Source organism: Aplysia californica, unplaced genomic scaffold, assembly GCF_000002075.1.
Source record: "Aplysia californica isolate F4 #8 unplaced genomic scaffold, AplCal3.0 scaffold00008, whole genome shotgun sequence".
Taxonomy (NCBI): domain Eukaryota; kingdom Metazoa; phylum Mollusca; class Gastropoda; order Aplysiida; family Aplysiidae; genus Aplysia; species Aplysia californica.
In genome coordinates, this window is record NW_004797278.1 from 714,989 (window position 1) to 730,770 (window position 15,782).

General features: G+C 39.3%; 2 protein-coding genes across 2 annotated transcripts in view; one reads left to right on the plus strand and one right to left on the minus strand.

Moving 5' to 3' along the window:
* Nucleotides 1–1,280: 1,280 nt before the first annotated feature.
* Nucleotides 1,281–13,778, minus strand: LOC101864574. The gene is made up of 5 exons (XM_005089676.3): nt 13,297–13,778; nt 12,271–12,417; nt 8,392–8,494; nt 4,954–5,084; nt 1,281–2,375 (listed from the first exon to the last, which is right to left on the minus strand). The coding sequence occupies exons 1-5, from the start codon at nt 13,366–13,368 to the stop codon at nt 2,109–2,111; spliced, it is 720 nt and encodes a 239-aa protein (XP_005089733.1). The 5' UTR covers nt 13,369–13,778; the 3' UTR covers nt 1,281–2,108.
* A 379-nt stretch (nt 13,779–14,157) lies between these two features.
* Nucleotides 14,158–15,782, plus strand: part of LOC101845053 (ankyrin-2) — a 17,889-nt gene continuing 16,264 nt past the window's right edge. The window contains exon 1 of the mRNA XM_005089677.3: nt 14,158–14,391. Within this exon, the coding sequence (XP_005089734.1) occupies nt 14,287–14,391 (105 nt within the window). The 5' untranslated portion in view covers nt 14,158–14,286. The remainder of the gene's footprint in view (nt 14,392–15,782) is intronic.

Here is a 15,782-nt window from a genome sequence, read left to right on the forward strand (position 1 = left end):
GTACTTCCATATCATAATAACTGAAGTTTCTTTACTGTTGAAGACTGCTGGCTGGAACTTAAACATTCATGCTAAATAGAAGATTAATTTGCTCTGTGAATGTAAATATTTGACCTTATTTCAGCCCAATGTATCATTGACACCTTGGCATGCACTGGATAGAAACTTGAAGTATGTGGGGGGGGGGGGGGGGAGACGGGGAGGTAAGAGTAAACGGAGAGACAAACGTGTGTCAGTGAAGATAAGGGAAACAGAAGATATATATATCTATATATATCTATATATCTATATATATATATACATACACACACATGTATATTTATATATATATATACATTGTATATATAAGAAACAAAAAAAAAGGATGTGTGTATGTGTTTGTGTATGAGAGAGAGAGAGAGAGAGAGAGAGAGAGAGAGAGAGAGAGAGAGAGAGAGAGAGAGAGAGAGAGAGAGAGAGAGAGAGAGCATTTTTTTTTGCCTCTGTGTATACTACAAAACCACTTTGGTCACTTTGATAATGACTGATAAATTAAAAATGCGTCTCTCATAAGAATATGATTAATTTATTCCCGTTAAGATCCCATCAATTTTTATCTGTAAGTCCGTTGTGAAGCTGGTTAAAAACAGAACATCCAAGTTATGTTATCACGATTCACTTGTCCACTTGTTTCCCTCCAAGATTCCTCAAAGTATAACTGCATAACAACCATTTGTTTTTCAGTTCTGCCAACAGCAGCTGTTCATCACAACCACATGATCTCAAATTATGTTTTGGGGGTTACCATCCCACTGCATGGAAAATCTGACATTGGAAGACATATGGCAATGGCAGGTGCGTTTCTCTGGAGATAATGGCCATATTCATTCTTCACTTTGAGGGTGGTAAATAAACTTTTCAACATAATTTTGGAAAACAGCTTGCCTCCATTTGCGTCCAATTATAATTAATTTCACAGCAGATTCATTCATCCCAGCAACCTAGATTACGTCAGGGAATAAATGATGTCCTGGGAGGGATCACAGAAGACAAAACTCGACCAAATTCCTTTAAGTTGGTCATAAAGATCAACTTATTAGGTTTATGAGACATTCTATTCTAACCATTTAAATCAACACTCAGGTCTCTTTATCCTGACAGTCTGAAACTAAGCTATAATTTTAAAACAAAATCTCTCAAGATGTATAACCACCGCATCCATGTTTAACAAGCTGTGGTATCATATAAGAAGGCAGTAGGAGTTTCCATCAGTTCTTGGGAAAACAGGAGGAACAACCGATACCATGATAAAAGTCTGTATAATTATAAGTAAAAAAAAAGATTTCCTACACAGCAAATGGTTCATATTGTGAATATACAAAAATAAATGAACGAAGTCAAAAGCATGCTATATTTAGACAAACATATTATATTCTCTGTTTATTTAGCCACCTAGACGCTAACTGTAACATTCCACTAACCAAAAAACATAAGTAAAAATGATCAACACAATATCATATTCCTAAAGTGATTGAATGCACTGCTTAGTAAAACAAAGCAAACTAAAATGGGTGAGTTAAGTACCCTCTTCTCTACAAATCTAGGATTAACTATAAAAAATCACCAACTTTAGGTGCATGAAATATATTGATGGTCCCATCCCATACCTTACCAGCTACAGTTTAAATATTGACACACAGAGAGAGAATGAGTCTGAAATAAACATTCGGATGGAGTCTGCTTCAGTGCTTACATGAGACAGAAATGCTACATTTTATCAGACAAGTTTCAGGATAAATTGTAAGAATTCATAGACATTATATTGGCAAACAAACATGATTTCAACTTCTAGATGGTTATACCATAATAAAGTCAAAAAGACAAAAGCAGTCCATTTTTGTGTATTTTGTTTCACTGACAACCAATTCAATTTGGTTGGTACATAAATAAAGTACCTATGGCACACACATATGAAATTCAAAAGGCTCACAAAAGTTTAAACTCTCATACAAGAACAAATCTATTATCAATTAATGCACAGATCTGTATAATTTGTTACTGAATTTGAGCACAATATCAACATCAACAAACATCCAGCTCCTGGGTTTTGAACAGACTATATCATTGACCTATTCTTTGGGTTTCTTAGGAATTCTGCCCAACATGTAGAACTCTTCATTAGGCGCCATTTCAGTGAGAAAAGCCATTCGGTTGGACAAAGAAAACAGAGCTACAACAGCTCCAATATCCCAGGCATCTTCCTCATTCAGACCTTGCTGGTAGAGAGCTTGAAAATGAGAATCTTGTAATGGTTGGCACTGGGCAACTTCCAAGGCAAACTCTAGAATGGCTCTCTGTCTGTCGTCTAGGTCTGCTGTTTTCCAATTAGCTGCCACCTGTTAGAACATTAAGACAACAAAATGTCAATGAATAGATTTTTACAACAAACGCAGCATACCATTTTGCAAGTATTTTAGGTCTGCTTTGTCAATTATTTCCATTCAAATCAACTGTTGTTCCAAACAACAGAGACATCGACTTTAGTTTTTGGATTTTTCATGAGTCCAATGACAAATGATATCTAACAACAATGGTCTATCTTATCAAAACAGCTGGTTGACATAATTTGCTAACATATTGAAAACAGAAGTTCAAATCAGAGTTTTGCCCAAATTATTCTTGTCCTTCCTAAAATACTTGTATTTTCCCTCTAGTAAACAGTACAAAAATGGCCTGGTAGAGTAAGGACTAATACAGTTGTTGTTGTTTTCAAATCCCTTTAGCTGCGAGCATTTCGCTCTTGGCAGCGCTATGCCTCCCTTAAGTAACCACATGTCCTCGTCATCTGGTCAATGCCAGAGTAGAGCAGGCTTTGTAAGTCTGTAGGTGTATGTAGGAGCCTGTGTCAAATAACTGCCAGGTTTGGTCATGGTAGTCACAGTGTCTGCAATGGGGTTCCCACATGGGGTTAATTCTGTGTACGTGCTAGTTGGTGTGTAAGTGTCCAGTGCGGGCTCTGAAGATCAAAGTCTGATCGGCTCTACATAAGAGATTCGAAGGATCTTTGGTGTTAGGTTTGTCCATGTGCCCGAAGAGAGATCTTCCTGTTTCTATGTTGGTCTATCTGTTTAGCCACTCGTCTCTGCTTTTGGCTTGGATCTGCAGGTCTGTAAAGAGGCGGCTGTGTCTGTTTGGGGCAGGCTTGCTCCAGTTTTTGAGAGCTGGTCTGCAGTCTCATTCCCTGTAACTCCAGAATGGCCAGGCACCCACTGCAGTGTTACCTGGACACCATAGGAAGTGCCCATCTGTTTTACAAGGCTGAGAATGTTCCTATCCCCTCTGTAAGGACAAATGCAGTAATCTCCACCTTAGATCCCTGTGCTTGAAGCTTGAAAAATGCGGGATCTTCGACAAATGGGATCTTTGCTTATTCAACAGGGAAAGAATTCGAGATGAATCATGACCTGGCTCACAATTGGTAAAAAGATCTCCCCTTACTTTAAAATGAACTGTCATTACTCCTGGGTGGGTTCATGACTTATGGCGAGCAAAAAGCAGTTAAAATTGATGACCAATCACAATGGCAAGGGTGTGCCATTATTTTCACTTATCCAATTTGAGTCTCAAGATCTACATTGATCTCAATGCTCCTTCCCTTCACCTGTCCAAATTTTATAGCTTTCTATCTCTATCACAGTTCCCCACTCATACAGAAACACACCATTGTGACCACACCAATTAAAATCCAGTCTGTCTAGCAAATTTAGGTTGTGAGATGAAAGACAACTGTGATTGTCAGGGAAATAAAAGCACCCACGAGTTCACAGTTTGATAAGATCCAGTCTGATGTGGCCTTGTAGGCCCTATCCATCAATCATGTGATGTAAGTTCAAGTGGAGGGCTCAAATGCGAGCGCAATGTTTGGGGAAAACGAACGAGTCAAGGAGTTCACATCTTGAATGATCCCATTTGGGGTTACCATTGTTCCTTCTCATTAAGATTTACAACACAGGTGTGATTGCAATCACAAGAGTGGATGTTCTGTGAAGCAATAGGCAGTACAATAGTACAAAGATCGCAAATTTTTTGCTCCTTAGTTGATCAACTGCCCTCCAACGGGTCTTTATTCAGAAAATTATGATCTAAAAAGTGGGATCTTACCTGAATGTAGTCTTTCAGAGCAGGATCCTAGAGGTGACTTTTGAGCAGAAAAAAATATTTCTTAAAATAGTGGGATCTTAGTCAACCGGGATTGTAAGTGGTAGGATCTTAGGTGGAGACTACTTTACAAAGAATATCAACACCTTAGTATGAGACTCGGAGCCGGCATTTTGGAACTTTTGGAGACAAAAGAAATTTTGGCTCCACTAGGGAGCGGAAAAGAAGCTCGCCATCTAAAGAGCACAGGTGTGTAGGAGAAATAACTGAAAAATCCAGAGATGTAAAATGGTAAAACAAAATGAAATATGTCAGATAGGGAAGACCGAGTGCCATGGTAAAACAAACAAACACGTGTCAAGATTCCCCACCACTCAGAGAATGATCGATGTTTCTGTTGTAAGTTTATGTTGATATCCAGTGGCTGCTTATCTTACTTACGATTTGCATACGTTTTGTGGGCGGGGCTTTCATAGGCTATGATGGGTTACATGGTTCCTTTACAAGCAGCTGAAAATTTATTGATACCGATGGGTCAACTTGGGAAAACAGAAAACCTGCGCAACACGATTGTTCATTGGAGCGTTTAACAATAACGACAGGCGAAAGAATGGATTATGACTGCTCGTCCATAGCATCAGGGGCCAATACATAATTTATGACAAAGCATCAGGTGATGAGAGATTTGTGTGGCCATCTCAGACAGGTACTTTCGGTTGTTGGTTGATAAAATATGGTGGCTGAGGCTGCATTGGACAGGTGACCATTTTACGCTGTGAAATTAAGTAGAAAAGTGGAAAATGGAATATGTTATACCTGATCTGCCAAAGTGGTATGCTTTGAGAATATCCTGAACAATGCACCATGGGCAATGATGCAGTAGCGGCAATGGTTGAGAGCGCTGACAGCAACTATGATCAACTCTTTGTCTGCCTTACTGATGTTACCTGGGGACAACAGTAGTACAGCTATTACCTTCCTAATTACAAAGAGTAGAGAGACATGAGAAGGGGCTGCGCTTTATATTTAAACTGCATGATGGGCAAAAAACAGAGCAAAGTTTACACACAAGCATCTAGTCAATGGATTATATATAGTTCCAACAGTAGAATTAGAGGTCATAGACAAACCAGTTGAAAGACTATGTTTTCTATGTCAAAGACACAAATGAACCTCAAAAGAAAAAAAGATAGAGTTGTCTCCAGGGATCAAGAGGTGAAACAACCAATTTTTGTGACCAATTTTAAAGAAAAGGCCTTTTTGATTAGTTCCACGACCATGCTATCAACAAAGTCAAAGAAAGTACACTTAACTCTTTTCCTACCGCACCAATTAATCCACCACTGGCCCAGGGCTTTTCGTTGACCTATTTTTACGCCCCTACCCCACCAAAGGAAAAAGTCAAAGCATCCAACTAAACATACACAAACCATATTATATGGCCTATCAAACTGAAGGTTAAAAAATAATCTATCAGATGGTGATACAATACGGAAGATTTATTCCATGTATATTAGTTTGGAGTGTCTAAAAGCAATTATGCAATATCGAAGGTGTCATGAAATCAACAATTTTCCAGCTTTGAAAGATATCCAAAAAAGGACATAAACAGCATCATTCAAACTTCCCAGGTAGGTTGCCTCAAGTAATGCAAAGAAGTGCTGACAATTATGTAGGTGTACCTATCATAGAAGTGAAAATATGAGACATATACTGGAGTCAGGGGAGCACTTTTCTTTTCATTTTTACGTTTCAAAGGGGACAGAAAAAAGCGAAGAAATGACTAAAAATCGTCTCTCAGTGCTTTATTTTCTTTCATATCCGATAACAGGAAGTCTATTCTATTATTTCGAAAATATGAATCAGCTGAGAATGTCGTGTCTTTTCATTATTGGATTTGAATAGATAGTGAGGCACTCGATCCGTATTTTGCGACTCTCGGTCCAGCGGGGCCATGTCTGCATGCGGCTCGTGGTAGGAAAAGTGTTAAAGTAAGTTAAAGAAGGTTCCCTTTTGCCATTGAAATAGAGAAAAAAAATTCTCCAGCATTTCTTCTGAGTGCAAAGTTAGCTTAGTAGACAAAAATCACACAACTCTTCCAATAGCAATATTATGTAAGTGAAGGACTGGTCAAAGGCTATTTTTGAAAGAGGTATATTGGTTCCAAAGCTGAAATTTTTGAATGGGTACCCCAAACAAAGTTTATTGTGTGGCACAGTGACTAAAACAAAAGGATTTACTGGCTGAAGCTTTACACATGTGAAGCAGCGTGGAGAAATTAGGAGCTCATCAAAATAATGAAATCAAAGAAACTGGCAATTTTTCCACTCATTTGACAATTTTAATTGCATTTTTTAGTTTTTGGCTCAACATCTTTTATGTCCATTTAAAAACACATTTCGGTGTGGATCTTAGAGAAAAACATTGATTAAAAAGACACAAAAATGTAATTTACCAGTTACCAAGGACTCTTATTCTCAAGCTTTGAAAGTGACCTAACTTTGGCAGTCATTTAGTCCCTAATTTTACTTTTGAAACCAGGTGACCCCCACCTCCTTCAATCACAAATATCTCGACTTCTCTTCAAGACAGGTGAGTATTTCTTAAAGTTCGAAACAAGACAAATGAACAAGCCTTAAAATGATACAAGTAACTCCATATACCCAAAAATTGATGAGCGCCAAAAGTTTGTTACACTGTGCAACCAAAACAATTGCATTAATACAGCGCATACCCATGCTCTAGTAGCAGTAGTATAGGGTTTTACGGCGCTCGCAACTGTGTAAGGTCATATGAGCGCGCGTCCCATGCTCTGCAGCATAGTCTACTTGCTTTATAAACCCCAGCAGACCCTACAACCCTCAGAAACATACAGCTTACTGGGAACCTATTCCCACCAGGGTGAAGTGAGGAAAATTTGTGTTAAGGGCCTTTCCCAAGGACATAATGTTGGGCCCCTGACAAGATTCCAACCAATGACCTTACAGTTGCGAATCTGATGGCCTAACCACCAGGCCACTGGCCCTTTGACATCCATGGTCCCCTTTTTCCTAATTACAGATTATAATCTCCTTGATGTTGTCTTCATAAAAAATGCCTTATTGTTCAGTTTCCTTAACTCTTTCTGTTGCAAACACCAATACAACATTGCTTTTCTCCACACTGTTTGATTATGTCCGGATAACTCAAGTCAGAAAAAGAGTCAAATTCAGAACTATCAAGACATTATAATCAAGCTTCTGATTACATAACATAGCCTACGTATGCCACTACTTAAGTTTCAGAGAAAAATAACCACCATTAACTCTTGATAATAGAAGAAAATTGACCTAAATTCTATAAAATTTACATTACTCTCAAAGATGACGTTCTGTAATTTGAGCGTTGAGACGCTCTTTTTGTCATTTAGTAAAAAGAACATAAGGTCGCTTTTAAGGACAAGCGGGCTAACCCCGATTTTGGGGATTTCCAAAAATCTTGACCTGCACCAAAAGTGGACATTGCCCTACCTATAGGAGAAGTTTAGTTTCATTGGTGTGAATATTTGTTTGGTTACAGAGAAAAGTCTCCTTGTCTTTTAAAACCGAACAAGGGTAAAAAAAACTTTACCTTCGATTTTCTCAAAACAGCATCTTTTGGGATAGCCCCCTTGTGCTTAAAAGCGATCATATCTCCTCTTATATTACTAAAATATATCAAATTTAGTATGAACTACTTTTTTTTTCAGCTTCTAGAATGTAAATGTTTTGGTTCTTTTTGTCCATAAACAGCTAGTCTCACAATATAGCTGATGTTTTACAGACAGAGACTAACAAGAAGCAAAGTGGGGATTAAAAACTAGATGCTGCACATCCTTTAAAAAAATCTGACTACAGACCAGATGTCAACATTGAATGGGCATGAAACTGAGGGGGGGGGGGGGGGGGGGCTTGAGTAATAGCAATGAAATGGCACAGAGAAATTCTAAAAACTTATTAATGCTTGTTTTTTTTATAAAGAAGATCATAAAGAAGTAAAAAGCCTTGGCAAGCCATTCTGAGTGGACTGTGAAAAAAAAAAAGAATGCATAAATGTATCTTTTCAGTCCTAAATACAATTTTAAAAAACCCAGGGAAAAAGTGTAACGTGTATGTTTTCAGTGAAGAATTTAATAAAACATAGTATTGCATCCACAAGTACTAAGAGAACTTGCTTGTTGTTGTTTTACTCTCTCTAGTTAAAAGCTATTATTATGCTAACATTAAAGCATCATACCTCCCTCTCTGTCATTCATCACTGCTTCATAGTAGGCAACAAATGCCCTCAACTCAGCAGGTCTGTGTGATAATGTTTGAAAGACATTCGGGATAAAGCCAGCCTGAAAAAAATGTGACATTTGATAATAAAGTTACAATGTTGCCTCATACCTTGACTTGTTGTTGCTTCAAAGGTTACTTTTTTATGAAGTGAAGCAACAATAGCAACAAACAATGTAACTTTAAAATAGAGTCTATGAAAAGAACAAACATAAGGTCTATTAGACTCTTTGAACAACTTTGGAAAAGAAATTGAGCCAAACTTCGGAATCAAGCTCTGGTGTTTATGTCAACTGAGCTAATGGTGTATACATTAATAGCTTAAATTCTAGAAGACATAAGACCAGTTCTTTACCAGGAAGGTCAAAGATTCTCTCAAAGGTAGAAGGTACTAGGTGGGGTCTTTGACTCTGATACAAAGTACACATTTCTATCGCTCTCATAGTGTCAAAGTCATTTTGAAGTGTCTTTTTCAATCCCCTATTTGAGTAAGCATGGCCAAAGTACAGCTTCAGTTTTTTTTGTCTTTGTTTTTATAAAGCCACACTAAGTAGGCTAGTCATCTATACTTTTTGAGCCCTACCTCCTGAAGCTCATATCTGTGCCCCTCTGCCGGAGCTCCTTAGCGATATTACTCACATTCATGTCATCGTCAGAATCACATTCCATATCCCACTCAGGGTAGTTCTTATTTTTACTAGTATCTACTTCAGAAAGATCTTCAAAATAATCCATAATGTCCTGTGCAGTTAGCACTGTTTTTCGTGCACGTTTTGTCCTAGATGGGCCGGGCTGGGGATAGGGACTCACTCACAAGTGCATCGGTGGCTAGGCATAAGGGCAATTTTAAGCACCACCGATGGTGGCTAGGGCTCAAAAGGTTAAAGGCATCTTATGCATTTTATCCATATTAAAAATACTTGAGCAGTTACGTTACAAATCAAAGAAGAGCAGACATATGTGGTCTAAGAAAATTTTTTATTAATCTCTACGGAAAATTAACAAAATCTTGCCATAACCTTTGAGGCTACTGCTGTCCAAGAAAAACAAGTGTCTGTAATTTTTCTTACTTTTGCAAAAGAGGGCCAAACAGAGTTACTCATTTAGGAGTTATTCATCTTTTCTGTGGTTACGTATGGCTGCTTATGTGAGCAAGTCAAGGATATTATACATCCTAGTTGGAATAATGGGCATTTACCCCATATACGTAAGAGTCAGGTGCACAGGGCTTTTGATGTTCTAGTTGACTACAAAGACCTGGAACAGGAGGAAGAGGAGTGTCTACCCCAGGGGTGAACGTCTACTTTTTTTTCCACATGCCCTGTCGGGCAACTAACGCAAATACCTACTGGCCCAGTAGAAAAGTAAACTTGCCCATTTTCAAACATGAAAGCCATTAGACTGTCTGTATATTACATCAAGAAAGAGAGAAAAAATGCAAACAGTACTGATACGTGATATAAAATAATAAAATAATGTGTTGATATGCTAGTACAGTTAATTTGTTTAACATGGAATACTTTATTTTTATACTTTTCTTGTTACAGTATAATCCACTTATATCGAATGCCCAAGTATCGGCATCCTGACATATCGACATTTTTTCCAATTACGAAACTTTTCCTTCAATATCTTCCCTAAACAATTTCTCGTACATCGACTTTTTTTCAGTCCACTCTGCTTTATCGACATGCTTCCTGTGTATCTGGCGAAGCCCACTAACATTAAAGGGGGAAAAAAGTCACGCTAACAGTCAATGCATTAGTTCTTCATTAAGTCCACATACCCACCAAATAGCCTATTCAACACACCAGGCTTTCGTAGGTCATGTAGGACCTACACAATGTAGTCTCCAACACAGTTCAGTGCCTCACAGACGTGACCATCCCGCGCCCTCATCACCTCCCTACCCCCACTCCCGATCGCTCACTCCCCTTCCCCATCCCATTCTCAGTTTGTCGCTGGCAAGTGCCACGTTCAGTGAGTAAGTGCCTTGCCTTTCCATTTTCCACAGCAAGCGACCATAAACAGGCCTTACAAGGACAACAAACTTTGCGCTGGTGAGTAGTGTACGCCTCGCGTCACTCAGTCTTTGGTACCATAACTCCAACCCCCCTCTTGTCTTTTGCTAGTTTCAAGAATCAAGGGAAGCAACCAAAAAGTCTCTTCCTTTTTCCCCCCAACCTCTCCTCTCTGCCTCTTGTTAGTTTCACTGTGTAGAACTGTGTAAGAATCAAGGGAAGCAACCAGCTTTAAAAGTAGAATTGTCTTTTTACCGCTGACCTCCCCTTGTTTTTTCCACTTTGGCTTTATATTTAATTTATCGACATATATCGACATCAAATCCATGTCGATATTTAGAAGCGGATTATACTGTAATTATAATGGCCAAATATGATGGCCATACACAAATTTCAAAACGTTCCCTGTCTATGATGTGTTTATATCTTTTCTACAATCTCCTGGTTCTGTCACCATTTTACCACCACCATTCTAAGGCAAGTGTTGTAGTCCATAACACTTTGCCCTTCAATGCAGATGTGCATCAACATGGACCGGACATCTGTCTTGAACTTTGCCCTCCAGTAAGATTTGATCCACTTTATGGCACTAAAACTCCTTTTTACACTAGCTGTGGACAAAGGAAGTGTGAGCAGGAGCTCAACTAGAGGGCAGAATATGCTCCTACTGAAGTCTTCCTGTTTATCTGGGTCTACAAGTAACAGGCTCCAGATGGTTGATCTCGTTTGGTTGGCCACTGGCATTCTCTTTATCAGTCTTTTGAGGGCAGGCCACTCCTCAGTTCGTGCCTGCCTGATGTTGCAGCCACTCATCACGACGGGCTCAGCAAAGTGGTCCAGCAGAAGACGCTCGTCAGTTCTAACATCTGCCAACTCTTCAGCCTCATCTGGCCAGTCTCTTGGGTCAAGCAGCTTTGATGCAACCTTTAGTCCTTTGTCAGACTCCAGGCAGTTGAAACGCTGAGCAAGAGCATCGTGCATGGCATCCAACACTGTGTTCTTGTCTGAGAAACTGCTCAGTAACTTCCTGACTGAAGTAGTATCAGTTCAATGCCATCAAAGCATGGCACAGGCTGACAGTGTGTCACGGACGATGCAGTGGCTAGAAGTAGGTACACAATGACAATTAATAACAATAGGCTTAGCTATCCTGTTGCAGATTAATAGCCGGAGGTTTGGCAATGTCATCGAAGCATGCCACCTCTCTCAGCTTTAGGAGAATAGGCCTACTCAAAAACAATTCTATCAGCCCGACAGAGGTGGTTACCAGCCCCGGGCAGTCGTGCAGTCCTTAATGTTCACCCCTGTACCCAGTGCACACTGCTAGTCGATCTGGGTTGGGGCCAGCCAGATTTTCGTCCATGGAGAAGCAAATCTACTATTTTGGCCCAATATGACTGATTCAACTCATGATCAAGAAAAACAAATTTTATGTGTTTGATTTTGAAGGTCACAATCCAATTCAGTTGAATTCAGTTGTACTGTGCCAAAACGGTAGCTTTCGCCCCTCCACAGAGAAAAGTCTGGCTTGCGTCAACTCAATATCAAATGTATTGAATTGGCAGTGTGCACTCATGCAGCAATGCAGCAGCAGAAAGAGGAGGAGGAGGAGGAGGAGGAGGAGGAGGATGAGGGGGAGGGGGAGGGGAGGGGGGAGGGGGAGGAGGAGGAGGAGGAGGAGAAGAGGAAGAAGAAGAATTAAGGAGGAGGAGGAAGAAAGAGGGAGGAGAAAGAAGAGGAGGAAGAGTCCTTATATTTCAAAACTGCAGACTCAGACTGATTTTAAAAAAAAGGAAAAATTATTGTTTTCTCCATACCTTATCAAGATTTTCTTGCATTAACTGTCTCAGATCCTCAGGTACAGAATCAAGGTCAGGTACAGGAAATCTTGAGATGGGTTTTCCACTGCCAGAGTTTGCTTGGGATCCAGCACATCTTACAAAGTTCTGACTTTTGAGAGACCCCTACATAATGCAAGTCAGAAAAATTAATATAAATTAATTTCACAATTTAATTTACAAAAATGCTTTCATGAAAATCATATTAAAACTGGTTTAAAACAACCAATTATTAAACATGTGACCAATCATTGCCTTTACTGCTGTGGCCCAAAACAATATGACAATTGGGTCACAGTCTTGAACAAATAAAATGACCTGTTTGACTTTAATTGCTTTCCTACTCCATTTTTCTCAGTGAAAATTTGCAGAGAAACTCACATATTCAACTACTTTTTCAAGTTCATTTTGAAAGTTTAATATAATGCCATATATATATATATATATATATATATATATATATATATATATATATATATATATATATATATATATATATATATATATATATATATACGTAAATCTGCAATATGGACCAAGCTTTTACACTCCTAATCTAATCTATATGGTTTTACAAATTTTTCATTTAGCCAGTATATTGTTACAATTGCTCTAATTTTAATATTTTTCAGCCTATCTTCACAGACTTTTACCTAATCATCTGCTTCGGACAAAGTGTTTTTTTAAGGAAAAAAAAATTGAAAAAAAACCCCAATTTTGAAAAACACTGCCAGAACGTCTAGCAGCTGATAAGGATTGAAAAGTTAGATGTTAATCAAGAATCTGAATCATGCCCGTTTTCTACATTTTTAAAAAGGCTCACCACAGCCATGTCTGCAGTGCACACACAAGGAAAAACTGAACAAGATTATAGGATTCAGTTTTTGTATTGGGCTGACCAATTAATTATGGCAAAACATGTTCAGACAGTAAGATTGAAAAAAAAACAACAACAAAATAAACTCTGAAAATTATATTTCTTTCTTTCATTTCAATGTAATTTACCTGTCTCAGTGCACCGACGACATGAGATGTCCTCCTCACAATAGAGGCAAGATTCTTCAGTTGTGGATTCATTCTCCTCTCCTACTTGTTGGTGACTAGGAATACCTGACTTGACTGTAGACGGCAAGGTCAGCTTGTGAACTGATTCGACAGAACCAACTCAAGCCCCAAAAGCCAAAAATAAAAGAAACTAATAAACAACAGCACACGATGAAGAGCTTCTGCAGTTGCAAGCAATTAGTCTGCTGAGGATAGGCAGGAGAATCAGACCTGGAGGCACTTTTCAGACTTCTTACACTTACACAGCCGTAGGCCTCTAGAATCTCATGTACGGTGCCAGTAAATTGTCTTATGAGGCGAGGCTGCCTTGAACTGACTTGATGACTTGCACTTGTCTGCCGCTGCAGAAAACTGTGTTTTCTTTCTTCTGTGACGGGGTCATGGGGTCAAAGTTCAACGTTCATGAAAAAAAAGTCTAGCGCTACTCCACAGTATCGCATAGTCTGAAACGATCTTCTTTTTATGATTTAATTTTATTGTCATTAGTCACGGTCATGCGTACATAGCCTAATATGTCCCCCATGAGTCCGCCCCGCATCGTCCTGGAAAGCAAGCGTTTTTTTCAAAGCTAGGTTTACAATTTCATTTTGATTCCTCATTAACTCAAGACTTAGATAAAACTGGAAGTATAATATTATTATGGAGTACATGTTAAGGCCGTAGGACAGGGTTACTACGATTATATCATTATACGTAGTTGTAGAGCAACATTCACCCCAATTATCTTTGAAATATAAAAAACCCAGCTACATCAGTTTCTAACTCCCTTCGTCGTTCCCTGAGTGAGAAATAGAGATATGCCTATTAATTTGGTAATTTCATATGAATATAGTCAGTGTTATCATTCAGATTTTTTCGCAGAAAAACAGAAATGATTTTCAAGGGAGCTCACTCCAGCCATAGTTTTGCAGTGGCAACAGAAGCGTCAAAATGGCGGATGACGACAAAGTACTTCAGGATCTTCAAACCTATTTGTCTCAAGCCAAAGGAAGAAATGCACACGTATCCACTTTAGCCCGCCAAGGAAATGATAAAGTACTCCTTTCTTTTCTTTTGAATTGCTTATTTCTTTATACAATGAATGCTCTAGAATCTACAACCTAGATCTATCGACTCAGACATGATCTGCTGATGCCAACAGTTGACGATGATCCCTTGAAAGCCCGGCTTTTCCCCGGAATTTCCGTGGCTTTCCTCCTTTTGTTTATAACTCTTTCCTTCCTCTGGCTTCCACTTACTAACCTTCCCCGATCATAATCATAGCTTTCGGCTCCCGATGGGCAAGTTGAAATTGTTATAGCACTCGCATTGCCGTGTGGTTTGGATATTCTTTAAACTTGCTTAATGGACCCCACCAATTTTTTTTTCCTTGCTCTCTCTCTCCCTGCCCCACCTGTGTCTTATTATGTTACGCATTCAAAAGGAAAAATGATTTAAAATTACTGTGATATAGAAGTCTATTTGAAGTCATTGTTCATCCTCAGGCAACGCACCTTTGACATATGTTTATTATCGTTTACCTCTTTTCCTATTCAGAGACACCACATTCCTAAGTTCAAGTCTAAAACTAAAGGGGCAAAACTAGATAGAGGCCTGCTACTGTCATTGAGTGTAGATATTTATAAATGAAGAGTTTTGTGTCTCATTGGAGGCCTACATAGAGTCAAACCTGCCCTGACGGCCACCTCTACTCTCTATAAGCTGGCCACCTGTACCAACAGCAACTTTCCATTGCCCCTCTTGCGTTTTTTCTATATAATTTAACTGTGTAAAACGGGCACCTGTCCAACGCGGCCGCGGCCACCATATTTTAACACAACCCCTATCACACTAAGCAATAACACCTGTCTTAGACGGCCACCTTAGTGACTCCATTACGTTTTGTCATATAAATTGTGCATTGGCCCCTGGCGTTGTGGGCGAGCAGTCATAATCCAATCACCTGTCATTGTTGTTAGGTAGTCCCTCCAACCTATCATCTTGCGTTGGCCCCTCCCACTGTTGACCAATAGATACCGTAACAAATTTTCGGCTGCTGGTGAGGTAAGCGTGTGATCACTCAGCCCCGCCCACTACTCATACACAAATCGTAAGTGAGATGAGGGGTACATTGTTTACTCAGTCTGTAACAAAGTAACAAAGGACGTTAACATGAACTTGTGACAGAAGTGTCGCTCGTTCTCCCAGTGGTGGTGACCCATGTGTTTGTTTCAACATGGCACTCGGTCTTTCTCGTCTGATACAGTTCATTTTATTGTCATCCTTGCGCAAAATCAGCAACAAAATAAAAATTACAAACAAAACACAAACACACTCGACCGCAGGCTCACGTTCAGGGAACAGGTTGAGACAGTAATAGCTAAGGCCACACAGAAGATGAGGATGCTCGGCGCTGTAGCGCACTCAAAATGGGGATGGAGGAAAGA

Excerpts from the sequence above, each read along its gene's own strand:
- LOC101864574 (XM_005089676.3), bottom strand. The coding sequence starts at position 13,368 with ATGAATCCACAACTGAAGAATCTTGCCTCTATTGTGAGGAGGACATCT. Across the intron at positions 8,495-12,270 it reads TGCAAGAAAATCTTGATAAG|GCTGGCTTTATCCCGAATGT; the intron begins GTATGGAGAAAA and ends CATTTTTTTCAG. Across the intron at positions 2,376-4,953 it reads ATACCACTTTGGCAGATCAG|GTGGCAGCTAATTGGAAAAC; the intron begins GTATAACATATT and ends ATGTTCTAACAG.